This window comes from Styela clava, chromosome 13 (genome assembly GCF_964204865.1).
Source record: "Styela clava chromosome 13, kaStyClav1.hap1.2, whole genome shotgun sequence".
NCBI classification, from domain to species: Eukaryota; Metazoa; Chordata; class Ascidiacea; order Stolidobranchia; family Styelidae; genus Styela; species Styela clava.
The window spans coordinates 925990-952222 of NC_135262.1; the positions used below are offsets into that span (position 1 = coordinate 925990).

Consider the following 26233-nt stretch of genomic DNA (forward strand, 5'->3'; position numbering starts at 1 on the left):
ATAGTATTAAAACGTATCTCAGAAACACAATGAAGCAAGATAGATTAAATTCCTTGGCTGTTTTATCCATTCACAGAGACGTTATTTCTGGGATGCATGACTTTAATCAGCGCGTTATTGAGCATTTTGCTTCCAAGAAACCGCGGCGTGTTGCATATTTGTTCAAGCAGTAGAAGTCTAGCAGCATCTATATCTATGAGTGAGCGACGCATGTCTTATCTTTGCATTAGCTTTCCTTTCTTCATAGTAACGTTTTAAACCTTATTTTAGGTTTTGTCTGCTTTCCCGAAGTTTCTGTTAATATGTCATTGTATTTATCTGGGTAAATATTGCCTTTCCTTTCGAAAGAGGTTTCAAAATAAACTATGTCTATATTTATTTATCCCTTGACTTGGACCGGTTTTAAAGACACTTTCTTATCGTTAAAAATTGTCGCTTTTGCCGATTGGTTGTTACCGATGGAATGGTTTTTATACTCATAAAATGATGGGAGAACTTACAGCGCTCATCCTGTCCCCGTAGATGGGGGTGACTTGGTCCCGCAGTAGCTTGCCCCGGTTGTCAAAATGACCACGCGCCGTCACTGCATTGTACAGAGAATGTAATTCAGCATGTAGGGAAAGCGCGATAAACGAGTAGTGATTGAAGAGCAACGACACCTAAAAAAGGAATAATAAGTTCCGATTTTTATCTACTCGAAGTAGACTAAAGCGTAGTAGTTAATAAGGCAGATTTGAAGATCTCGTAAAAATAACATTGCTGGATTTACATACAAATTAGTTTTATTTTTTAGTTTTGTGATTTCTCTTTACGTAATGCTGAAAATTAAATGTTACACAAATTTAAAACAGACAAATTGGTACAATGTAATAACCGTTATACATATATAGCAATTACTAAGCTAATACAAACATTGCATTCCGATATTTGGAAGCTGAACAATGGAATCCAAACAATCTTAAGTTCTAACATTGACTTGAATGGTTCCCGTTGTGACAATATAAAATGATATTTACCATTTAAAATCGCACTGAAAAGCAAGAATTATTGATAGATTAAAAATTACCGGAATCGATACAAACAATGCGTTCTGGGTATATGTAGTCTCATGTTCTAGTTTGGCTTAAATAGTTCAAGTTATTCTGAATAAAATTATACTTTCAATCACACTAAAAGAGCAAAATTGATAGATTGAAAATTACTGGAGCTAATAGAACAATGAATTCTGGATATAAGTTGTCTCAACAATGGAATTCAATGGCTCTCAGGTTCTAATATTGACTTGAATAGTTTGCGTATAGCTGAATAAAATTACCTTCACAATTGAAGATCAAATTATCAATGGATTGAAAATTTGCTGATTTGATCAAGCACGTAGGATAAATATATCCATACAAGTTCTCAATCAATAAAGTGATTGTCAATCATAATTGTAAAGGGGATCAGGTTGGCGTGGGATATTCAGTCATTGTTTATGAAGGAACATTTAAAGCGATGGAAGCCAATCCCTGAATGTCTTTTCCACCCATTGTTTCAACAACTTTCCAGGAGTTTACAGCGGGATCATATTCTTCTATTGTATTCTTGGAATTCAGACTGCAATGAATAACGGCGAAATAAAAATATTGAATGGTAAATAAAAGAATTGATATATATATAGTTAGTGATACATCGGTTTAATGTTTACTTATTTTATTACTTTCTATTGAAATGAAAATTGCACAAATGAAAGCTAAGGAACAAAAATGCCCACTTTGGGTTGGATTTCTGTTTTCTTCAGTGATATTTACGCATGGAAATCACCAAATCCGGGTTGCAATTAATTAAATAAATCGAATTTTTCAGTCATAGAAGATTTGTATGATTGAATGGTTGCTTATTCAGAGTTTGAATTACTAATAAACAGAATATGTTGTTTTCACTTTTGGTCTAAGCAACATGTGGATTAAATAATAGATACGTGCAAAAAATATCTTAGTTTATGAAGCAAGTTCCAACTCACCCTCCAACGGCAAATATCTTTCCTTCCACAACACAGGCGTTTAAATCCGTTCTTGAATTGTTTAATCTGGCAACAGTGGTCCATGTTTCAGCAACTGTATCAAAGCGTTCCACAATGTTCAAGTAGCCATTGTTGCATCCACCTTTTAAAACAATAACAATAAAAGTATCTGGAATATTCTGGAATTATGAGAAACTCATATTACATGGAATTATTTCAAATTTTTTGCGAGTAATTCGCAGTCATTTTGCCAATCGAAGTGAGTGCGGGAAAAATATATTAAATTTATGAACCACATGGCTAAATCCATGTATGGTTAACCAGATGTTACGGCATTAAGACAGAGATCTCGGGATTTAGTATTGATAAGTGGAGCATTTGCTTATGCTACATTGAACGTGAAAAGTCAACTGTCATTTTGCAGAAAATCGTACACCTGAAAAGCTACTTATCAAGCATCTGATGTGCTGTTACTGCGGAAAATAAAATGTAATAAAGAGTAAATTCTCACCCATAACATAAATCTTCTTATCAAGTTCAACTGCAGCTGCACCATATCTTGCACTCGGCATTGGAGGAAGTGTCGTCCATGTCGAATCTGATGGATTGAATTTCATAGCAGTTGATAGTTTTTTGCCGTACCCTCCAATACAGTAGATGAAACCTGAATGAAATAAAAATAAAAATAAATTAGTTTTGTAAATTAGCAATGTAACCACAAGTTAAATATAAATAACATAATCTTGTTCCTAGAAATATTAAGTTTATTTAAGAGCTTTCGTTAGATCATTTTTCTAACTTCTTCAGATAAAAACAGATAAAATTATTGATTTTTATCATTTTTTATCATATCTTGTTTTATCTGAAGAAGTTACACTATGATCTAACGAAAGCTAAAAAATAAACTTACTATTTGGTGGAAAGAGATTATGTTATTTATCTTTATGATACTATGTCGTTCAAGCACTCTTGTGACAACTGACACATACGGTTCGGCAATAGAAAGGAGAAAGGACTTGCAGTAAAATACACAATACCCTAGTAAACTCAAGTGCTTTCACCAAATCTTATATACAAAGCAGATGAAAGCTGTTTTATAGAGTCAGACTTTTTGCTACCGGTCTGCAGCTGGAGAACATGAACCCAATTGGTTGACTCCCCGAAAATTTGCCTTGTTTACTGTTACATTGTTTTGCCCTATAAGCCACCGATGAAGCAAATTTAATTCTTTCAATACCAAGTGCACTTTTAGTTTTAACTTACTTTGTTATCAATGTGAGAGAAAGGTTGTGGCATACTTAGCGGAACAACCATAATTTAGGTCCATTTCCTGTGCACTTTCTAAGGTATTGAAATAATTTCCATTTAAAATACGCTCAGAAATAATATTTTCGAATGTGTTATCTATTTTCTACAGTTTTCTTCGCAACGACCAAATTGCTGAAAATTCACAAATAAAATTACTCTAAATTATTCAAGAAATAAAGAATTCAAAATATCAAATACAATCACGTTTGAATTCATTTCCAATCTAATATATTTTGAAAGATTCTCATTGAATCAAAACAGCTTAGTCATTATTTTTAAATTGTCTTATAAGGTAAATATTCCTGTTAGATATGCTCTGTCGCCAATACAGCCGATTCTACATTAAGGCGTTTTTACAGCAGTTCAATCCTTTTCTTTGATGCATCAGTTCACTGTCGTTAAAGGCAATTTTACATCAAACTACTACCCAACGTGTATGCTATAAAACATATGACCACACCAACAGCTGTGTATATTTTGCAGTATAACTTCATCCTTTATCAAACTTACCTCTTGCAGCAACTATTGATGTATACCGTCCTTCCACAGGTTTATCAGTGACATAAGACCAAGTTCCATCAGATGGATCAAATTTCTCAACTGTTTTGCTGGTCAGCTCAGAGTCATCAAATGCATAGATTGAATCTGATTGATAAAAATAAATGAAATTATTCTAATGCATGGTTGAGGAAAAAAGAAAGGAGTAATTATATATTCTATTTAAAGTGGCTTTTATAGAGTTGCAGGCACTTTAAGATAGAAGAGCTATCTTAGAGTCCAGAATCCGCCATGACCTTGTGAGCTGCTTCAACCTGGTGAAATCTTGTATTAGATACCCCAGGTTAAAATTCGTCGAAATAATTAGCTAACAATCATAAACTCATTCCAGCTATGTTGGGTCAAATTATAAAGCAGTTATATTAAGACATATGCCAAAATTGACATATGTGTCAGATTGGAATATTGCGGCCAGATCTAACGAATGTTTTGTGAACAATTTTCAAAAGGATTAATTTACTACTTTTAACCTAATATAAAATAATATAAAATCTAATTTCACCTAATATAAAATAATGTCTAGTGACCAACAAGTTTAAATCATGCTAAGATAATCACGGGGAAGAGATCACCAGACACATTGTCCAAATTGGAATCAGGAATTGAACTAATCCAGCAATCCATCCCCTTTTCATTCCAGTTAGCCGATACTGCTGCAGATCATATATCCAAAAACAGAACCCAAATCATATGAAACATAACTTTTGTGCAAATCATCCTAAATTACTGAAACTTGTAGTACAATCATAAGAACTTCAAGTGTTAAATACATTATATGTCATACTAACCTTCAAACGTAACCACCGCCAAACGACCCTCTGTCAGTTCCCGATCTGCCAGTCTTACCCATGTAGCATTGGTATCAGTATATTTCAGTTGATAATTGGTTCCGTCATTCACAAGAACAAAGATTTTGTTGCCTTGAACAACAGCAGTGAAGTTTTTGTCAACAAATCCATCACTGATGTCCTGATGAATAGAATGTTGTATTTAATTCATTAATAACGTGGTGTCTGATAACCATGGATTGGAAGGTAAAGCAGAACAAAACGGATTTTTACTAGTCAGTCTGACAAGTGGGTGTCTGAACTAAAGCCTCAAAAACAGTTGTTGCAAAAACATTAAGATATTCCCAAGTTTTCACGAGAATCAAAAAAGTCTTGCAAACTTATATAAATATAGCATAGAATCAGGTCTGGGAGTCTAACTTTATCTGATCTAGACATTATAAATTCACTGAGTCACTTGAACTGCATTGCTCCATGTAATTAGGCGCGGCGGCGTGATTCTCTGCGCTAAACATTAGGAATACGCTCGCTGGTCGCCACCGCACCTCTGATTACCTTGCGTGGGTTCGCAAGTTCGAAACCCATGTGGGGATAATTATGTGCGAGAGGATTGCTGGACTCACGTAACCGCTGGTCGGTTACAGCTTCTTCCACCATCAAGTCCATGCTTCCGAGAAAAAAAATATTAACTAATCTCATACCCGACATTTGATGGTAATCGGACGAGAGGCAGTGGTTCGCTATATGATTAAGCCGTCTTATTGACTTTGCTCTCCCACGGGATAAATATGTAAATCCTATTTTATGTGGAACCGGAGTATATCCACAAACATATAAAAAGTTGAAAAGTTTCAAAAAGTAATATAATAGCTATCTTTTTTTTGCCTTATATTTTATGTAGTACGATTTATTAATTTTGCCAAAACTCACAAACCAAATTGGTATGAATCACGATCTTATGTTATTCGTGCAAAGTAGACTTGAAATAGTCCAAATATAACGAACTGCAAGCAGGGATATCACTATGGGAATCCTAGAGCAAAAATATGTTTATTTAAACAAGGGCACTAACAATAGAGTTGAAATTCACAAACCTGTAGTTTTGTCCAGGTTCTCAAATTAGGACGAAATGTTTGAAGTGATTTTGACTTTTTATCAAAAACGGCAATCGCTAGAAAAATAATGTAAGTTTAATATAATAATAGTATAAGTATAATATAACTTTTTCAGTCAATCAACCAATTTGGTTGTTTATATGAACTACTGTTGGAAGAAACACATAACGGGGTGAAACAGTGGGCGTGGTGTGCTAACCTGAAATCCCGAACACGCGACGCCAACACAGTTAGGCGATACTGTAACGACCATCGTGCTTGGTTTGAATATATAAACTATGCTGAGTTAGGAACACACATATATATATATAATGATAAATTTGAAAATGATATCTAAGGCTATGAACTCAACTATCTCACAAACAACCACAAGCTTAGCTTTTGCTATAACCTTACCATTACTCGGCTGAATACTAGTCCGTCCAGGATCTGAGAGAAAAAAATGAAATTTGTCACTTGACCCGTAACCATAAAAAGTAATGATTTCAGAAATATTTCAAATAATAACGCATGGGTTGAGGTATTCATAGAATATGTTTAGTAATAACACATTTTGGAAATTATATATTTGATAAAAGTTAAGCTATATACAGTATTATTATAATTGACTAATATACATACTTTTGATGTCTATGTCCTCAGCAACGAATTGCGATCCGCCAGTGAAATTCATCAAAAGTGCTCTGAGGCAACGTGCAGAATTAAAAACCAAAGGCTGAATAACAAAATTAAATTCATTTTCAGTGAATATACAAGCAAAAATCAGAAATTATTCGGTATAGTCACAGTCGAGGTTATGCATCTGTCATGAAGAGTTGGTCTACTATTACTACAATCTAGATCGAGTGGTATCAAGACAACAAGAGGACTTGTTTCACCGCGGTTTGACCAGCCATAATCGGCTTTCCTTTTTCTCCTATTTAAATAGAAAAATTCTATGGTAATTACTCGGATAAATGAATGAATTATTCAATCTCTTGTACACTGGATAGGTTCGAAATTATCAGTCAACAAATCAAACTTATTATAGGCAAAGAAATTCAAAGTTCAGCACTTCTAATACTAACCCGGATTTGAGAACAAGATTTCTAGGAACTATCATATTTATAAACTTAGTTTTCTAACCTCTTTCTCCAGCAGAAACTTCTGATAATTCCCCGACATTTCCTTCAAATTCAGGTTACCAAATAATTCTTCGAACGTCGATGCCCGAGTCTCTACATCGAAGTTGGTCCAGATAATCAAAGCTTTGCACTTGACAGCTTCAGAGGCCTACAAATGGAAAAAATCAAACATAAATTTGTAGATTTAAAGCTGAACCTGGATAGACAGGTACAAAGATAAACAATTATAGTCAATTTCATCATAACTTTATAAATTTCTCGGATGGAACCTGGCTATATTGAAAAATAAATAATACAGTTCCATTGGATTTCTGTTAAAATATGCTTGAAATAATGTACGATACCAAATGACTCAATCTTGAAAAAAAAAATTTAAAATCCTTACTTCGACTTCGTTCGATCCAACCAAGAAGGAAATATAATCTTTATCCAAATGTTCGAAATCGTCTTCAGCAGCAATTGATTGAAAATTTTCCAGAGCATATTTGTTGCAACTTTCAACTAAACCGGTGCAGTTGAAAGTGTTCGCAATCATCTTTGTTGAATAGAACGATTCTGGGCTCAGTTCCTTCTCAAGAGATACAGCAATTTTGTCGCACATACCTGTGTACAAAACAAATAATAGAAATTCCACCTATAAACTAGAAAATATCCATTTTTAACCTGAAGTCTCAATTTAAAGTATTTGTCGCTGTCCATGTAACGTCCGAGTGAATTGAAAATAGCTTGTTTGTCATTCCGGTAAATATCCCATAACTTGTATTCCGAAGAAAAATTCTGCATAAGTTTCACACAGCACATTCATGTGTATTTTGAACAGTCAATAGATTGCTATTGGTCATCACAGCAAATGCTCTACTACTGGCAAAGCCAAGTCTACGTTAAGTTCTTGCCCAAGCTCGATTGGGCGTTCAATTTATTACAAAATGTCAATTTAAATTAAAATACCATAGATGACCCACCTTGTAACTGGAGCATATGAGCGGTAAACAATAGTTGTTCACGCTCCTCAAGACCAGAGGTTGAAAAATTACCAGTGTAAATGTAATTGATGCAAGTTTTCACACTTGAGTATTGAACTTGTTTTATTGTCACAATACCAGCGCTGCTATCAACGTTCAGAAATATAAGACAATAAATTGTAGATATATATTCAATATTTTTATAAGCAATTTTCTGAGGGTTTTGGTCTAGTTAATCAGTTATCAATATTTTACAAAAGGACAGAGAAAAGCATCTCGTCTAATTATTAGTTATACAAGTGAATATCTTATATTACTTGATAACTTATGATTCAACACTTACTTCATGAGACAACATTGCCCGAAAATAATCTGATCCTGCTGACAGAACGTTCCTGTGTGCTGGTATTTTCTCATCGCCGACCATAATTGCGATGTCACTATGCCCTTTGCTTTCTCTCTGTCTGAAATAAAACAAGTAATAGTAAGCGGATAAGAGAACAGTTTTCATGTTTATTTAAAGAATAAAGAAGTCTCTAAACAATTTTGTTTGGTTGTCAGTCCAAATTACTTACAAGGGAAGTTCAACAGTGAATCGTTTTAAAGACCCCGTGAATTCTGGTTCAACTTAAACTTCAATTTTCCTCAAATCTGATCTTCATAATTTAGGACTTTAGGTCACAAGAAGTTGGGTTTTATTAAGTTATTGCCCCACTGCCTTTTGTTTATCTTGTTTTTTTACTGATATAAAATTCTGACTGACTAACCTAGGTCCTACATTCTGTATAGCAGTGATTTTCAACCGTGTTTCCGCGTTGCTTAGGGGTTCCGCCGGCACAGTTCGGGGGTTACGCAAGTTTTCATTCAATTTGAGTTTTAAAATGACCAAATATTTTTTTTTAATTCCGCAACAACGTTCACGCCAAATCAAACTTATATTCACGAATTTCATATTAACGTGTTTCCGTGTAAAACAAAATGTACTTGAAAACGCAAATAATACTTTCAGACATTACGGCTTGGAAATAATACTGCAAAATATTACAAGACAACGATCTGAAAAGTTGAAACATCTAAAAAATCTTCAATTCAAACTTTATGAGGTTCAAATATGGGTGATTTTTTAAATATATGTTTTTAAGGTAATCGAATTATTTCGAACTTTCCCGGTACCGGTGGCGCAAAACTGAATTTACCTAAAAATATAGGACTAATATAAGAACTTAGTATGACAACAAAATGTAGTGACATAATGCGATTTTTCGATCATTGGCAATTTTGTAAAAGTTGAAAGTTTTGGTAAGATCATCGAATTTTTCGAGCTTTTCTGGTCCCGAGGCAAAAACATAAAACTACCTATGGAAAGAGCACTAACATAGCAACTTGTTGCACTAGAAAATGAAGTAACATAACGCGATTTTTCGAACTTATCTGTGTTAGAATATAGGCAATTTTGTAAGAATTGAAAATTTTATGAAAGAGAATCGAGCTTTTTAGGTCCCGAGGGCAAAAATATGACTTTACCCGTACAAATAGGACTAACATAAAGACTGATTACACTAAAAAGATTTGATGATATCCTGTGATTTTTCAAACTTTTTGGGGTTCAAATATTGACAATTTTTTTCAAAGATTGAAAATTTTGGTAATATAATCGAACTTTTCGAGCTTTTTCGTCCTCGGAATCAGAATATGAATTTACCCATGGAAAGATGAATAACATGAGGATTTGTTGCAAAAAAAAATTGTGATGATATCCTGCGTTTTCTTTTTTAAATTTTTTTGGGTTCGATTATTGGCAATTTTGTAAAATTGAAAATTTTGGAAAGAGTATCGAAGACCGGAAAGATCGAAATATTCGAACCCAAAAAAGTTCAAAAAATCGCAGGATATCACCGCATTTTTTGTTGTTGTGAATCGTTCTTATATCAGTCATATATTCATTGGTGAATTCAGATTTTGCCCGCGGGACTTGAAAGGATCGAAAAATTCGATTAACTTACCAAAATTTCTAATTTTGACAGAATTGTCAATATTAGAACTGATAAAAGTTCGAAAAATCGAGAGATATCACCAAAATTATTTTATTGTAACAAGTTGCTATGTTCGTCCTCTTTTTTTCATGGGTAAATTAATATTTTTGCCACCGGTACCAGAAAAGGTCAAAAATTCGATTATCTTATCAAAATTTTCAATCTTCACAAATTTGTCAATATTAGAACCAAAAAAAGTTTGTAAAAATCGCTGAATATTCCTATTTTTTTGTGTGTGTTTTCATATTAGTCCTCTATTCATTCGGTAATTCATATCCCCCTCCCCCGGGATCCGAGAAATTCGATTATCTTAACAAGTTCCAAACCCGAAATAGGTTTGAAAAAAACGCGAAATATCAACACAATTTTTTTATTGCAATAAGTCGCTGATTCAGTCATTTTCCCATAGGTAAATTCATATATTAGCCCCTGGATACGGGAAAGTACGAAAATTTTGATTATCTTACCAAAATTTTCATTTTATGCAAAATTGCCAATATTCGAACCCAAAAAATACAAAAAATCGTTGGATATCACTGGGGAAATACCACGATATCTTTATTTAATTTTGGTGAGATAATCGGAATTTTTCGACCTTATCGGTCCGGTGGCAAAATATAAACTTACCCGTGGAAAGAGAAAATTAGCAACTTAATGATATAAAAAAAATTGAAGTGATATCCCGCCATTTTTCGAACCTTTCTGTTTTCGAATATTGGCAATTTAAAAAAAATGAAAATGTTGTTAGGATAATCAAATTTTCCAAGCTTTTCCCGTCTCGGGGGCAAAAATATGGATCTACCTGTGGAAAGAAGGCTAACATAGCAACTTGTAATGCGACTTTTTCGAACTTTTTTGGATTTGAATAGACATTGACATTTCTGTAAAAATTGAAAATTTTGGTAAAGTAATCAAATTTTTCTTGCTTTCCGTTCCCGGGGGCAAAATATGAATTTACCCACGTAAAGAGGACTAACATAGCAACTAGTTGCAAGAAAAATATTATGGCGATATATCACGATTTTTTCGTACTATTTTGGGTTCGAATATTGGCAATTTTGTAAAAATTCAAAATTTTGGTAAGATAATCAAATTTTTTCGAGCTTTCACGGTCCCGGGAACAAAAATATGAATTCGTCAATGAATAGAGGACTGAGATGAAAACTTATCGTAAAAAAAAAAATTGTCGCGATATCATATTTTCACGTAACACGACGCAACATTCTCGTACTCCCATGGAACAGTACCCTCACTGTCTTAGGGTGCGAGAATGTTGCGTCGTGTTACGTTAAAATATTAAATGAATAAAAGTTTTTGAAATTGCAAAGGAAATTCATCGATACCATATATTGTTTTGGTCCTCACAGGATGTACAAATACTTAAACAATTACTGATTAAAAATCAACAAACCTGGCTAAGATATATTGAGAACTGATCTCATACCAAAAATGGAAATTGTAAAGGGACTTTATGGACATCCTGCATACAATGATTTAGTATTTGCACATGAGAACAGTAATATTTTGAGCAATTCCAGAATGGGTGAGCAAGAATTGGTTGAGGATATTTCAAGAGGACAAAAAATAAATAAAAATTTCTGTTTTAGATCTTGTAATAACATATCCCCATGAATATGCTCAATCAGAATGAATGCAATATTAACTGATCAGAGAATTCAAGTTTAATTCTATGTACTTACTTATTGAGTGCCATCATCATTTTCCCACAGTGCTCCAAATCATAAGCATCAAGAGAACCCATTTTTCAGTTTGAACTTTCAACTTAACTGTGTAACTGATCTAGCAAAAATTAAAATAGTACTTTTCAGAGAACATTAGCTGTGTGGATAACACTACCTGCCTTTTTAATCTATTACTTTCCACAAATAATAATCAAGTTTACCCCTTCTATTCCTAATAATTGCTTACCTAAAACTGAAATGCGGGATAATTATAACAAATTTCATTACTACTTTATACTTCACGATTCTACAATAAGCAATACTACCAAGCACTTTCACAAAGTCAGTGGATTACGAGAGAATGAAATGGCGATACTATATTAACATGCTAACTGTTACATGGCTACGCGCTGTTATGACAGATCTCAATATTTGACGTAGAACAAAGAATTCCATGACGTCAAACTATTACGAGGACAGCACAAAGTCTATAAATATATTTACACAATATCGCTGAGAGTCTTACTTGGTACCGTGGGTTGTATGATGGGTCAATATTTAACAACAGTCAATAGACCTACATAGAGAATATGCCTCGTGAGTGGGACAGAGTTACACATGAAATATTAGTTCATACATACTTCTATATCAAGTGAATCACACATTTCCTCCGTACAAGGCTCTACATAGGCAACCAGTGAGACATGAGCTGATAGAATAACTCTAGCTAATAAGCCTTCAATAACCCAAACCCTATCGAGTATTTTTACTAGACTGACCTTGACAAGACCAATATGGTTTAGGAATTCCAGAAGTTCAACTCAAGTTTCACTTGAGGCACCCTAAGCCGTAACAGTAAGCTTTGTGTATTATTTTGCTTAATTAAAATATAACTGATTTAGGAAACCCTGCATCCGAAGCTAAGTTTATTTAGAAGTGTAGAGCTAATGCACTATGATAAAAGAGTTGATACAGGGCCCAGGATCGAGGTAGGTGATTCCTCAATTTGCCAAAATAGAAAGTATTTGTGTGGCGTCAAATATTTTTAATAAGACTAGGATCTGCCATTTTTTAAGTTTGTTACCATCCTCGAGAAATTCCCTGATAAATTGGGAAACCCGCTGGACATCATGATTTTCCATGCGTTCAAATGCCTTTCAGATCGTGGCTAATATAAAATTTGTGACGCAACAATCAGCAAGTCAGCATTGTGGATAACTTCACCATGCTTGTAGTTTTAATCTTCATGCGTCAGACAGTGCTGGATTAGACATTAATTTCGACTTCATAACTCAATAACATAGTTGAGAATCAGTGCTATGGAAAAACATGAATAAACCGGTAAATTATACTTTAAATTTGGTGATCGTATCATTATGTTTTCAAGATGTCCTTATTCTTGGGTTCATATCCATGGCATCCCTGGCTATAATAAAAGAAAACGCCCTAGCGTTCGACGTCTGTGTCTATATGAGTTTTCGATAAAGTGTAGTGGAATTTATGTTGTAACTGTGATATTCAGGTCCGAAGCTAGACGCAGTATCATACGAGTTGTTTAAACGTGTACGTTTATATATCTGCGATGAACAATAGTTGAAAATCGTTTGATTCATGTTAGCTGTTATATTTGCTGATAATGAGGTATTTTACTGAAAATTTAATTTAAATCGGCTGTTATTACGGTATTTACTGTGATATTTATATTTGCTGTGCTATTTTTGTATTTACTTGTGTTTATTTGCTTTTTTCTGTTATTTAATATGGACCATGATGGTCTGGACTCTGGGAGTATAAACGAATTGAATTCAAATTATAAACATTTGTTCTGGGCAACCTCAATATGGCGCAGGGTCATATTCTATCTCTCCATTGATGTAAAACAATAGACAGACGCCTTTTTCAACATTTTAAAGCAGTTTGAACTTAAGAAAATTGAGCTACCAACGTATTTTTAAAGATAGTTAGCTATACAGCTACATTGGAAAAAGCTGGGAGCAATCGAACAGCAGGCAACCAAAATGTTTGATATTTGTTCAATTTCATAAAATTTTATTGAAACTAGTTGTGTGCAATGATGGCCACTGTAGCAAATGTGGAATGTAACTACAGACTGATAAATGGCCACCACGCAGTGTTAGTAATCAGTAGTTTATTTTTTCATCCTACAGAAAATACACATGTACAAAGTAATTCGGGGCGGTGAAAAACATGATAAGTCATTGGTATTGACTGTCGCACAACGACACATAAAGTGTATGATGAGTTCCGGCCCCTATCTACAAGTCTCACCATACGTAGAGCGTAATTGAATAGTTCGAGTAAATAAATGAATGTAATATTATTTACAATTGTAAATCACGCTAAAAGAAGACACTTTCCGCTGTTTTAGTCAATCATGTTTGACAACTAAATCAGTAGAAGTTGACAACGATCGAGATAACTGTAAATTATTGCATTTGAAAATATTTATTGACGGTTTTGAAAATCCAGTTCTTGTTTATAAGGGAACATTCAGAGTAATGGATGCTTCTTTTTTGATGTCTTTCATACCCAGTGTTCCAGCAACTACCCAGGAGTTCCCAGTGGGATCAAATTCTTCTATTGTGCTCTTGGGCTTATTTCTGCAATGAACAACGACAGAATCAAAGTATAAAATGGGAAATCCAAAACTTTATATGTATAAATAGCTGATTCAGTGATGTATCTACGGCATGGCTCGTGGGCGCCGCGCCGTTTTAGATAGAGGCGAAAAAGAGCGAAAAGTTTTAATCGTGAAATGTTTCAAACATATAATTTCAAGTGATTCAATAGTCTTGCTGCACACTAACACAAATATATTTTTGTAGATAGTCTAGTAGAAACCCAATCAATAGAAAAATATAATTTCAAATATCTGAGAGTCGTACTTTTTTTTAGACAATAACGTAAACTACAGTTATCCTAATACAACAACAGTCGGTAAAAACTATCAGGGGGAAGCAAATTGAAACTCGTCCATTGGCGCCAATTTACACAAATACTAAGCTGAAATAAACCCTGATACTTGATTTGTGAATATTTTTTTAAAATGAGTTCATAAATAATGGCTAAATAGTGGCGTCAAGACTCATTTTGGGTTAAATTTCTGTTTCACCCAGTGATATCTACACATAAAATTCAATTAATCATGCTAGACTAAGAAATCACATTTTTTCTGCAACAGCATTTTTTGTATGATTGAGTTATTGCTTATTTAGACGTGATCAAGTAAATGCCGCTAATAAACAGTCTTGAATACCTGATACACAATATATATATTCACAACATGTTGATTGAATATAATCAATAAGTATGTCAGTTCATAGAATCGCGTTACAACTCACCTTTCAACAGAAAATATCTTTCCTTCAACAACACATGCTTTAAAATATCCGAATGAATTGTTTAAACAGGGAACAGTGGTCCATGTTTCAGAAGCCATGTCAAAGCATTCCAAAATATTGTAGCATATATTGGCGTATCCACCTTGTCAAATAAAATAATCTCAGATTCTTGCAATATTCGCCGCGAAACAACTCAACTAGTGAGCTTTTGTCGATTGGAATATTGCGTTTCATAATTTCCTAATCGCTAAACCAAAAAGAATTAAAAAAAAACACATTTTATAGTTTTGCTAGTATTTTGTAGATGACAAACTTAAACGAACTTATTTTTGATCTTAGCTAAATGGATTAATCAACAGTCCTAAGACAATATTGTAGGTCTAATATCAATAACATCGTAGTAAATTTTCAATAAATTTCAAGTTGCAGCAGGGTAATAAATATGAGTGGTTGCTATAAAGAATCTAGTTTGAAGTGCATGTGCAGCAAAGAATATACTATAAAGGAAATTCTCACTCATGACATAAATCTTTCCATCGAGCTCAACTACAGCTGCACGATTTCTTGCATATGTCATTGGAGGAAGGATGGTCCATTTTGAATCTGACGGATTGAATTTCATTGCGTTAGATAGATATCCATTGTTGTATCCCCCAAAACAGTATATAAAACCTGGACAGAATAAAACAAGAATATGAATCTGCATTGGAATATTACAGCATGTTCCTGCAACATAACATATGCATAAAGCAGAGAATACCAGTTTATTAACCTGGCTATTTCACCACAGAACTACAATTGGAGAATATACCTGAAACCCACTGAACTTTTATTGATCTCATCAATCAATTAATTTTATTATGGTCACTCAGGCATAAAACGAAGCAACAACAATTGAACAAACAAAGCGCAGAGGACCCGAAGGGTGAGCATAACTTAAGGACAAAGGTAAAACTACGCAAATGTCAACAAACGCACTATGATCATCGTTGGATTCTTTTGTCATAACTATGATTTGACCATGGCCTATGACCCTATTTTTTCTATCACAGTTTTTAGAGCTGAACTTTTCTTATGTTTTTCTGAGACACCTGAATTGCTGATTTTTTTTTATTTTACGAACAAAATGACTCAAAATTATTCCGCAAACAAAGAATTTATAAATATGTATTTACTTACAAAAAATTTTGAATCAATATCAATATTTAATTTGTTTGGAAGATAACAGATGGTGTGCAAATTAAATTATTATTCAAACTGAACTAAAAAAAAACTCGATTTCCTATTAAAGCACCATGGCAATGTTTTATAGGTAATGATTACTGTAGCTATATCACCATTACAGCCAATTCTACATTAATCTCTGTTCTGTCAAGTTTTATATGGCATCCGAATTACTATAACGCATAATTATGCCCATACCAGAATGGCGAACCTTTTCCAACCGATGGGTTAAATATTATATTTTTATAATAGAAAAGGAGACTGTGTGTCATGATTGTCTGTCTACCAATGAGAAACTTGCTATTGAAACTTGTATTTCTGTTTATTATTGTGTAGTTTTGAGCTTTATCGCCAGCATATTCGTACTGTTAAGATAGTTCACATATTCTTAGATTCAATTAATGCCGGGTTTTACATAAATTTTTATCACTCAACAAACATTTGTATATTTTTAGCTGGACCACATGGATATTTCCGATTTCCTATATATATGTTCATCAAACCTACATCCTGCAGCAACTACTGATGTAAACCATCCTTCCAATGGTTTCTCAGTGACATGAGACCAAGTTCCATCAGATGGATCAAATTTTCCAACTGCTTTACTGTTGTTGCCAGAATCATCGAATGCATAGATTGAACCTGGTTGTTAGAAAATAAATGATTCAAATGTAAAGATGAAAAATTAAGAAATCACAATATTACTATTGGAAAGTTTGGCCATATCAGTTGATCAATTTCACAATGATATATTAATTTGAAATAAATGTTTTCGGTTAATGGTGATCTTTCGTTCATAACAGAAAACATAGGAAATTTGAATTCTTCACTCTCAATCATGTCCTTTAAATCTTTTCATTCCATACTAACCTTCAAATGCAACAGCAGCCACACGTTTCTTCGTCATTCTCCGATCAGCCAGTCTAATCCAAGTAGCATTGGTTTCAGTATAATTAAGTTGATAATTAGTTCCATCAAACACAAGAACATATATGGTGTTGCCAAGTACAACAGCAGTGAAGTTTTCGTCAACGAAGTCAGCACTGATTTTCTGTTGAATAAGATTGCATTAATTGATTCGAGTCAATGAAACTATGATGTCATGGATAGTGCTTGGCATTTTTGAATATCTGTTGTTTCAGAATCGAATCGAAAATTAATTTGAATTGAATTTCGGATACTTAAATATGTAATTGTACGTAATTTTTATTGTGATTGTAATTAGACACATCAATCGATAAAAACACGTGATCTATCACTAGGATAGTTTGCTGAGTGTTAACACACTATAAAAATTATGTTTCATCAATATGAAGAAAAGAGTCAAATGTCAGAATTTAATTTTAAAAATAAGGCTTGAATACGAAAAATGAGGAATTACCCTCAACCGGCAGATAACAGAAAACAAGATGGCATCGAATCAAAATTTCCGACTGACACGGTCCAATTTACCATTTGATTCGAAATGTCCAGCCCAAGTCATGATAACCATGGATCAAAATTTAAGACATTTTGAAGCCGGACTAAATAAATTTTTATTTAATAGTAATGTAGTCAAAGAGTCTGTAAGAGTGTTGCTTTACAAACCTGGAGTTTGGTCCAGGTTTTCGTCTTTGGATGAAATGCATGAATTGATCTTGATTTTATATCAAAAACAGCAATTGCTGAAAATTTTTTGAGGAATTGTAAACATGTATGAAAAATAATTTGGGGCATCAGCCAACAGATTTGTTTACTTGAACTAATGACGTGGAACCAGACACAGACTTTTATATGAGGAGGTTTGTAATTTTCAATGAATGATCAATTAGGTAATCAAATAAAAGTTCACATCACAAGACTATGAACTAATGACACAACCTTACAGCAAATAATACTGATATTTTGGTTCCCACAAACTTACCATTGATCGGCTTGGCAGCATCTGAAAAAATAAGAAAAGTTCCAAATTTAATTTCAATCCTATGGCATATAAAAAATCGTAGATAAGAAATCATCAACAGAAATGTTCACTCAAATCTTTGTGACGTTATCAAAACTAATCAATATACATACGTTTGATGTCAATATCTTCAGCTACAATACGTGATCCATCGGTTGGAATATTCATCAGTGCTGCGTGATAACGTGCAGAATCAAAGACCAGAGGCTGAATTACAGAACAAAGTTCATTATCAGTGAGTGTGATAATCACATCGCCACATGGATAAAATAAAGTAATAAATCGCAGTGTTCAATGTAAACAAGACACAAAACGAGAATATCGGTCGTAGACCGAAGACTTAACGATCGAAACTGCGGTTTCGATTTATGACTCCAAAGTGACACCGCGTGTCACATCAATAATTCATAACTCGCTAATTATACGACATATTTCATCCAAAATCAATAAGCTTCTGGTCCGAGAAATGATGAATGTACATGCAAAATTTGGAGCAGATTCATCTTCGCCTTCGTGAGATATCGCGTTCATCTAATCTAACACACAGACAAATACCCATCAACATACTTACCGTTCTTAAGATCGATAAGTAACTAGCGGTCAGCAAGGTTAAACATGTAATTATTTTCCGTAACGTGGCAAAGTTCAAAGTGAGAAAAAACATCACATGTTCAGCAATGTCAAGTTTTCCACTACAATAACTACCCAACTATCTCCGATAAAATAAAATTAATTTCCAACCTCTTTCTCCACCAAAAACTTTTGATATTTCTTTGATATCTTTGCCAAATCCAGTTTTTCAAATAATTTTAGAAATGTTGATGTTCGAGTCTCTACATCATGGTTGGTCCAAATAATCAAAGCTTTGCACTTGACTGCTTCAGTAGTCTGTAATCAGTAATTTATTTTTGCACATACCGAAAATACAAAAGTATGCAAACAGTCTGGTAAAACATAAATAATTATATTTTGGCGTGAAGACGCGATAAATCAGCCATGGTCATCGAGCAACGTTACCTTTGGGGGAGTCTAACAAAGAATCATAAAAAAAATGGAAAGGTATAACAGAAATAGGCCTTACATGTACGTTTAAGCGACCTGGTGATTCCAGTACAGAATGGCCCTGGACATTTCCGGAGTTGACATTTAGTGTCCCGGGATTGGCTACGGTTATCCCGAAATTTAACGACAACCAGGGCATTCTAAATTGGAGGGCATTGTAAGGGTATCGGCTTCGTTTGAAACTGGAAACGGATGTAATTCACGCAAATATAGTTTTGAATAAAAACGATTACTGGTTTATTAAAATAGATGTGAGTTGAAATTTGTGGATAAGACATGTTTCGTCAACCTTGACCTCTTGATGACATAACACTAAAATAAGCTGAACACAATGGATGATAACATCATATACAGCAGTCACCTTAATTTGAGAAGATTAAAAACTCAATTCGTTGAGATTTGTTGAAAAATTTAGTCAATAAAGTTGCGGCGTGTAATAATATTTTGTGTTTCTTGTTTTTAGTTTATATTGCACTGCTAGTGTAAGGCTCATTAGGAGCAGGATTTCATTATTCAGTCAGTTTTCAGGCTCGCATAGCCGTCTGTTTTAGGACGCCTTGCTGACAGCTCTTGTCTTAGCGAGAGTTCATTAATATTATATTTCCGTAAGGATTACAAATTTTAACATAAACTTGGTGAAAACTAACAAAGACATTTTTAAAGCGGCAAAATCACAACACAAATATTAATTTAAATACTAGAAAGAGTGCTTTTTTGAATATTTAAATCTACTTAACACAAATTAAACATTTTCCTTTTTTAGTTTTATGCGTTGCTTTTATGAGTCAACGGTTCAACATTTTACCAGTTTCTTTGATTACGATAAAATTATTTACAGTTTCTGAAAATAACGCTGCACATTGCGCACTGTTACTTTTGACATGCTTTGTGTTTCACAAGCTTCCGTTGCATCAATTTTCAAATTAAGGTGTCCCGGAATGTTTTAACGCAAAGTTGGCAATCCTAGGTTAGAGCGATCAGGAGATTTTTATATTTATGTTTAAAAGAGACGTATGAGGAATCGTGTAGGTCTCGGGGGAGATCATTTCAAATTAGAACATCTTTGTATTACAAGGAATTTTGGGATTTGGTTAACGAGAAGCGAGGTACAAAGAAATTACCCCTTGTTTAGGAGCGAGTGTTATGTTCATGTACTGAACTAATAGTGACGAAATAATGGTCAAAAGTCGCTGACAATTGATCGTTTTGAAATTGATGCATGACCTATGCAATTTCAAGCTTACGGATGTCAGATAATTTAAGCCCTTTATTCTTGTAGTATAAATTGTTTAAGTTTGAACGAAGGGGGGCTCCGGGGAGAATTCTAATGGCCCTATTTTTTGTGAAACTTTCAATTTATGCTTGTTTGTTTGACTTGTAGAGCCCCATGCAGCTATGGCATATTGAATGTGACACTGGAAGAGCGCAAAATAGACTTTTCTAGGTGTGGAATTTCGCAAATAATGACTTGGCTTACCCAGAATCCCTACAGACCTTGAAAGTTTTCTATGTCCTCCAGTGGTATGCGTGTTCCACTTTAATTGGTTGTCGATGTTTAGGCCAAGATATTTATAAGAGTCGACGACCTCCAATTTGATGCCATTGATTTTGATTGAAAAATTGTGTTGTTCAGTGCGAGATTTTGGGCTGAACAACATGACTTTAGATTTTTCTATATTCACGGTGAGCTTATTGCATATCATCCAATCGAATATTTTATATTTTCAGAGTTTATGGTAATTTGGAGTGTGGTCATATCTTTCGCGCTGGTGAGCAAGCAGGAGTCTCCAGCGAATAGTTGGTCTAAAAGATTAGAGCCGTTGGACAAGTCCTTTATGAAACTCAAGAAAGCTAGTGGTCCAATTACAGACCCCTGAACACTTCCGCAGTGGATGGGCAGCATTTGAGATCTATAGATACCCACTTCAACAAATTAATTACGACCCGTAAGGTAATCCGATAATAGTTTGCCTGCAGTCACTCTCAAACCATGGTATTTTAACTTATGAGTGAGAATACCATGGTCAACCATGTCAAAAGCTTTTCTCAGATCTAGAAATGTACAACATACATACTCGCCTTTGTCAATTTTGTCATAAAATAAATGAGTACAAGTCAAAGTTAGCATGGGTCATTGAATGGTGAGACTGAAATCCAAATTGGCATTTGTTGATCTAATTAAATTTAATGCAAGAGCTGATCATCTTAGTATATAATAGTTTTTCCAATTGAACAGAAATCAAAATTTTTAGATTAGTAGGAAGATGGTCGATTAAAGGTTTTACCTGGGTGGACTTGCTGAATAAGATAATTTTTAATTTCTAACGATAATAATATTAAATACATTATAATTTCATATATATTTACAATAAAAAATATAATAGCAATTTTTTATCCCTCACATTGATTGCTTTTGATCCAAGCAAGAAGGAAACAAAATCTTCATCCAAACGTTTGAAATTTTCTTCAGCAGCAATTGATTGGAAATTCCTCAGAGCATATTTGTTGCAACTTTCAACTAAACCGGCGCAGTTGAAAGTGTTCGCGATCATCTTTGTTGAATAGAACGATTCTGGACTCAGTTTCCTTAAAAGCGAAATGGCAATTTTGTCGCACAAGCCTAAATAAAATGGTAATCTATCATATAAGGCAGAGAACAGCAGTTTTAGAAACAAGATATTCGGTGCCGTGCACTTCGATTCATTTTTCATGCCTTTATTAATTTAACCAAGGGAACAGAAAAGTAGATATAAAAAAGCTACGAAAATCCTAAAAAAATTTGGACTGAATAGACTGATTGTCAATATCGTTCTTAATCATTACAAGAAATCCTTACGACTGATAAAGCCAAGATAAACTGACTGATAAAGATTGATTGAGCACCCAACTCGTTCCATTAGCAATTTAAAAAATTTACCAGAAGCCACTCACCTTTTATTTGCATCATAGAAGCGGTGTATAATAGTTGCTCACAATCTTCGCCATAATGAGTGAGAAGATTACCGGTATAAATATAATCGATGCAAGTTTTTACACTTGAGTATTGAACTTGTTGCATTGCCACAATTCCATTTCTACTCTCAATATTCTAGTATAAGAAGCAATGCTGTGTGAGATTATAAGTAAACTGCAGCTGCTCAATCGAGCAATATAAAAAGTATAACATGAAATCAATAAAAAAGGCTGCGAAATCATAGGGAAACTGGTAAAATTCAACATTGCAATGTAAAAGACACAATAAGAACTCAATAAAAAGACATGAATATATTTATTCCAGGTGACATGTATTTGAAGACTGTGGATCGAGGGATGCTGAAAGAGTAATTTAGCAAATTTCAGCGGGACTGGTAAGAGGCGATGAGGAGTTTTTTATATTTATGTTTGAAAGAGTTGTATGAGGAATCACGTAGGTCTTGGGGGAGATCGTTCCAAATTAGAACACCTTTGTATTTAAAGGAATTTTAGGATTTGTTTAACGAGAAGCGAGGTACAAAGAAATTACCCCTTGTTGAGGAGTGAATGTTATGTTCATGCACTGAACTAATAGTGGCGAAATAATGGACAAAAACCACTGGCAATTGATTGTTTGCATATATAACACTTAAGATAAAGGTTGACAAGGGCCAAATGTAGGTTAACAGTTATTGAGTTAATTAACTATGAATAACTGTTATCCTAATTTTGGGCCACCCTGTATATTGAGAGGTTTCATGACGCAATCTTTGTGTTCTCGGTGAGGTTGTAAAGCAATAGGTTGTAATATAATGGGGAATAAAGCTCAGGACATTTTATATGGTTTCATGAATCCTGATTATTGCTATTATTTATACAAGAGAATATCTTCTAATACTTGATAAATTAAGATGCAACACTCACTTCATGAGACAACATTGCCCGAAAGTAATATGATCCTGCTGACAGAACATTCCTGTGTGCTGGTATTTTTCTATCACCAACCATAATTGCGAAATCACAATGCTCTTTGCTTTCTCTTTGTCTGAAATTAAAACAACTAACTTATTTAAATTTGAAAACACTGCAAAATTTACCAAGTTTATCACAGGCATCGAGAAAGTTTTTGTTTCAACTCCAGACTGTAACGAATAGAAAAAAAGCAAATAAGACAGCTTGATCATAAATGAATTACAACGTGTAATCCAGTTGATTGGATACAAAAGCAGCTAACTAGTAAACAAATGTAACCGGTCAATTTATCACAAACCTACACACTGTGGTAGTGGGCATTGAGTTTTATGTTAGAATTTTCCAACTTGCAATGTCAACATCACTATACACAACACTCTTACCAAAATGGTGATATTGAAGATTACATAAGTAAAATCACAATTCAATATTTTTAGTGACAGAGAAGTCTGATGCATGCATATAATACTTCTGGACCAAATAATAAAAAGACATAATAAGCACTTTCTGTTATAACAAGATTATGCATATAAAAATAGAACCCCGAGTGACCTATCTGTTGCTGAGAATTTCACAGAATGTATTTCAATAAGAACTACGATACAAGCTGAAAATTAAATTATACAGCTATTCAATAATGTTATTCAAGTTTATTACTTATCGATCTTAAGATCGGTAAGTATGTTGATAGGTATTTGTCTGTTTGTCTGTCTGTTAGATGAACGCGATATCTCACGAAGACGGAGTTGAATCCGCTCCAAATGTACATTCATCATAACTCGAATGAAATGCCTAGTGATTTTGGATGAAATATGTAGTATAATTAGCGAGGTATTATTTATTTACTAATGGGACACGCGGTGTCACTATGGAGTCATGAATCGAAACCGCAGTTTCGATCGATAAGTCTTCGATCTCCGACCGATATTTTCGTTTTTTTAATTCTCTAGCGTGCGAAGATATTTCACCCAACATTCGGCTGTCTCTTTATCTCATGGAAATACTTTTATGTGACACACGGGAACACTTTTTATACGACACGCAGGAACACTTCTTATATGGCACATGCGTAAATACACTTTTATATAGCACATGAGAACACATTTCTATGACACTTGGAAACACTTATATGATACATGGGAACATTTTATATGACCTTATATACGGGAACACTTTTATATACCACTTGGGAACATTTTTATATGACAACTGGAAACACATTCATGTGAAATATTTGGGCATTTCCTTGCCCCTTGTCTAATATTTACTGCTATCCTGTTATTGCCCCACCAGTAATTTTGTTTGTTTATTGGACCGCGAGGTCCAATTTCATTGATGTCAGTTTGTCTAAATTCGTAAATTCGACAAGAACCTGGGCAGCAATAATACGTTATGCAAGAGTTGAAAGAAATGAAGCGATTGAAAGGTGAGAAGTCATGTATCAAGTTGTAGGCTGACAGTTGATGTCTAAAATTATCAATCATGTTTCAAAGCAATGCCAAAAAGTCAGTAAATCTAATTTAAATTTTATGTTCTTAATGAAAAATATATTTTTTTTTATTATTTTAATTGACAAGATTTGATAAATACTTCTAAAATAACTCACCATCTTACTGATTGACGTTAAAAAAAAATAGGAAATTGAATTCACTGAACGACATGACCCGCGAGGTCTAGCGTGTCCTATTATGATTCAGTACAATGATCTGGCATTTTTAGACATTCATTCATTGGCTTCTAAATTATTCTGAATCTTAAAACCTTCCAGCAATATTGTAGTCCGAAGATATTTAATATTTAGATTTGTAGTACACACTAGTTAATATATGTATAAAACTTGTCTGGCAGAATATTCTGAGTCTATTTTAAGTATATTAATTCTTCCAGTTCAGTTGAATTATTCTAGGCTTTCACAAAAAGATTGTGAAAACAGTATGAATCAGATTCCATATCAAGGTTTGGTATTATACTTAATGAGATCCCGAATATTCTCAGTCTGTTTTCAATGCAATGTTAACAAAGCAGTAAATTTTACATGAAATTCTATGGACTTACTTATTGAGTGCCATCATCATTTTCCCACAGTGCTTCAAATCATATGCATTAAGAGTTAGATTCATTGTTTCGGTTCCAGGTGATTAGAAAATTCTGACTAAACTCACTAGGTTGCAGATAAATCAAAATAGCTTTGTGAACATAAAAAGGTTTAATATTCTCTGTCTATATTAACATGAAAGTTCCAGTATAATTTCCACATTTGATATGAGAGATTTTCATGCCTTGCTAATTTACCGAAGGTTTGTAGTTAAGGTGTAGCCTGATTATCGTCGTCTCAACGACAGATGTAAACTATACTCAGCCAACTCGACAACAACCAGCTTAATGTATCGCCAAAAACACAAAGCAAACTGACAAACTAAATAAAATATAGCCTGGGGGCTTTTACTTATTTAAAAATTATTTTATAAAATTTTAAATTCATTATGCTGAGACGTGGTGATAATAAATTCCACACAATAGCGCATAAGTAATTGACCCACATTATATGCTATATATATCCTCCACTGTTCCCATTTCCTTTGGCGAATTCAATTAATGAAAAACAACTCAAGACTAAACAAAGGATTTTTTCACAAGTCATTCACTAATGTTTCCCTCGTTGGCACTAGGCCGCGAAACGATGCTGTTTATCCTCCAGTTTTGTAGCGGATATATAATAAACTTGTTGTACAAAATTTTGAAATGTTCCTTCGAAATTTAGTAATAAATGATACCTTGTTCCAATTTCCATGAGTTGCACGTTTTACGAAAAAAACGCTTGTACTACAAGAAATATGTGCTACCATCTGCCCTATAGTCTCTGCTTTTCCGGCAACATTGGCCAATGAAAGCAGACTTCTGTATGAGGTAACAATAACATTTTTATCAGCTGCAGTCGGTCGGATGAATCTCAGTTTGTACTGCTCGCTCTAGCGCAGAGTTGGTAGCTTTTCCATCGTATTTTTCAGATATTTTAGTTAAGGTATGCTAAGACGGTGTTAAAAAGTATAAGTAAGCTATTAAACACTTGTAGATTCTTACCATGATTAGCGATTTTAGTTTCGTACTAGCTCATATAACGTTGTTAAATAAGTAGGGTGCAGTAAC

The 26233-nt window shown here is 33.8% G+C and overlaps 2 protein-coding genes across 4 annotated transcripts; both read right to left on the minus strand.

Moving 5' to 3' along the window:
* Window positions 1–764: 764 nt before the first annotated feature.
* LOC120332261 (kelch-like protein 3) lies at window positions 765–11692 on the minus strand. Its single transcript, XM_078119252.1, has 13 exons — window positions 11591–11692; window positions 8201–8321; window positions 7858–8014; window positions 7281–7498; window positions 6897–7043; window positions 6393–6486; window positions 6168–6200; window positions 5751–5827; window positions 4657–4837; window positions 3821–3955; window positions 2514–2666; window positions 2003–2144; window positions 765–1596 (listed from the first exon to the last, which is right to left on the minus strand). Exons 1-13 carry the CDS (start codon window positions 11650–11652, stop codon window positions 1473–1475), a joined length of 1644 nt encoding a protein of 547 aa, XP_077975378.1. The 5' UTR covers window positions 11653–11692; the 3' UTR covers window positions 765–1472.
* A 1722-nt stretch (window positions 11693–13414) lies between these two features.
* LOC120333324 (kelch-like protein 28) lies at window positions 13415–25449 on the minus strand. 3 transcript variants are annotated; one of them, XM_039400725.2, is made up of 13 exons: window positions 25142–25449; window positions 23039–23159; window positions 22094–22250; window positions 21565–21782; window positions 18842–18988; window positions 18214–18307; window positions 18062–18082; window positions 17746–17822; window positions 17029–17209; window positions 16666–16800; window positions 15451–15606; window positions 14935–15076; window positions 13417–14193 (listed from the first exon to the last, which is right to left on the minus strand). In XM_039400725.2, the coding sequence occupies exons 1-13, from the start codon at window positions 25204–25206 to the stop codon at window positions 14070–14072; spliced, it is 1638 nt and encodes a 545-aa protein (XP_039256659.2). In that variant the 5' UTR covers window positions 25207–25449; the 3' UTR covers window positions 13417–14069. The 3 variants fall into 3 exon arrangements, with proteins under 3 accessions (XP_077975733.1, XP_039256659.2, XP_039256660.2); XM_078119607.1 differs by lacking the exon at window positions 18842–18988 and having other exon boundaries at window positions 13415–14193; XM_039400726.2 differs by lacking the exon at window positions 13417–14193 and having other exon boundaries at window positions 15046–15181.
* Window positions 25450–26233: the final 784 nt, after the last annotated feature.

Bases quoted from the DNA above. Each gene is read 5' to 3' on its own strand.
- LOC120332261 (XM_078119252.1), bottom strand. From the start codon at position 11,652: ATGGGTTCTCTTGATGCTTATGATTTGGAGCACTGTGGGAAAATGATG. The intron at 6,487-6,896 runs GTTAGAAAACTA...TTTGTTATTCAG, and splicing joins AGTTTCTGCTGGAGAAAGAG to CCTTTGGTTTTTAATTCTGC. The intron at 6,201-6,392 runs GTATGTATATTA...TTTTTCTCTCAG, and splicing joins TGAGGACATAGACATCAAAA to ATCCTGGACGGACTAGTATT.
- LOC120333324 (XM_039400725.2), bottom strand. From the start codon at position 25,206: ATGAATCTAACTCTTAATGCATATGATTTGAAGCACTGTGGGAAAATG. The intron at 18,308-18,841 runs GTTGGAAATTAA...TCTGTAATTCAG, and splicing joins AGTTTTTGGTGGAGAAAGAG to CCTCTGGTCTTTGATTCTGC. The intron at 14,194-14,934 runs GTGAGTTGTAAC...TGTTCATTGCAG, and splicing joins AAGATATTTTCTGTTGAAAG to AAATAAGCCCAAGAGCACAA.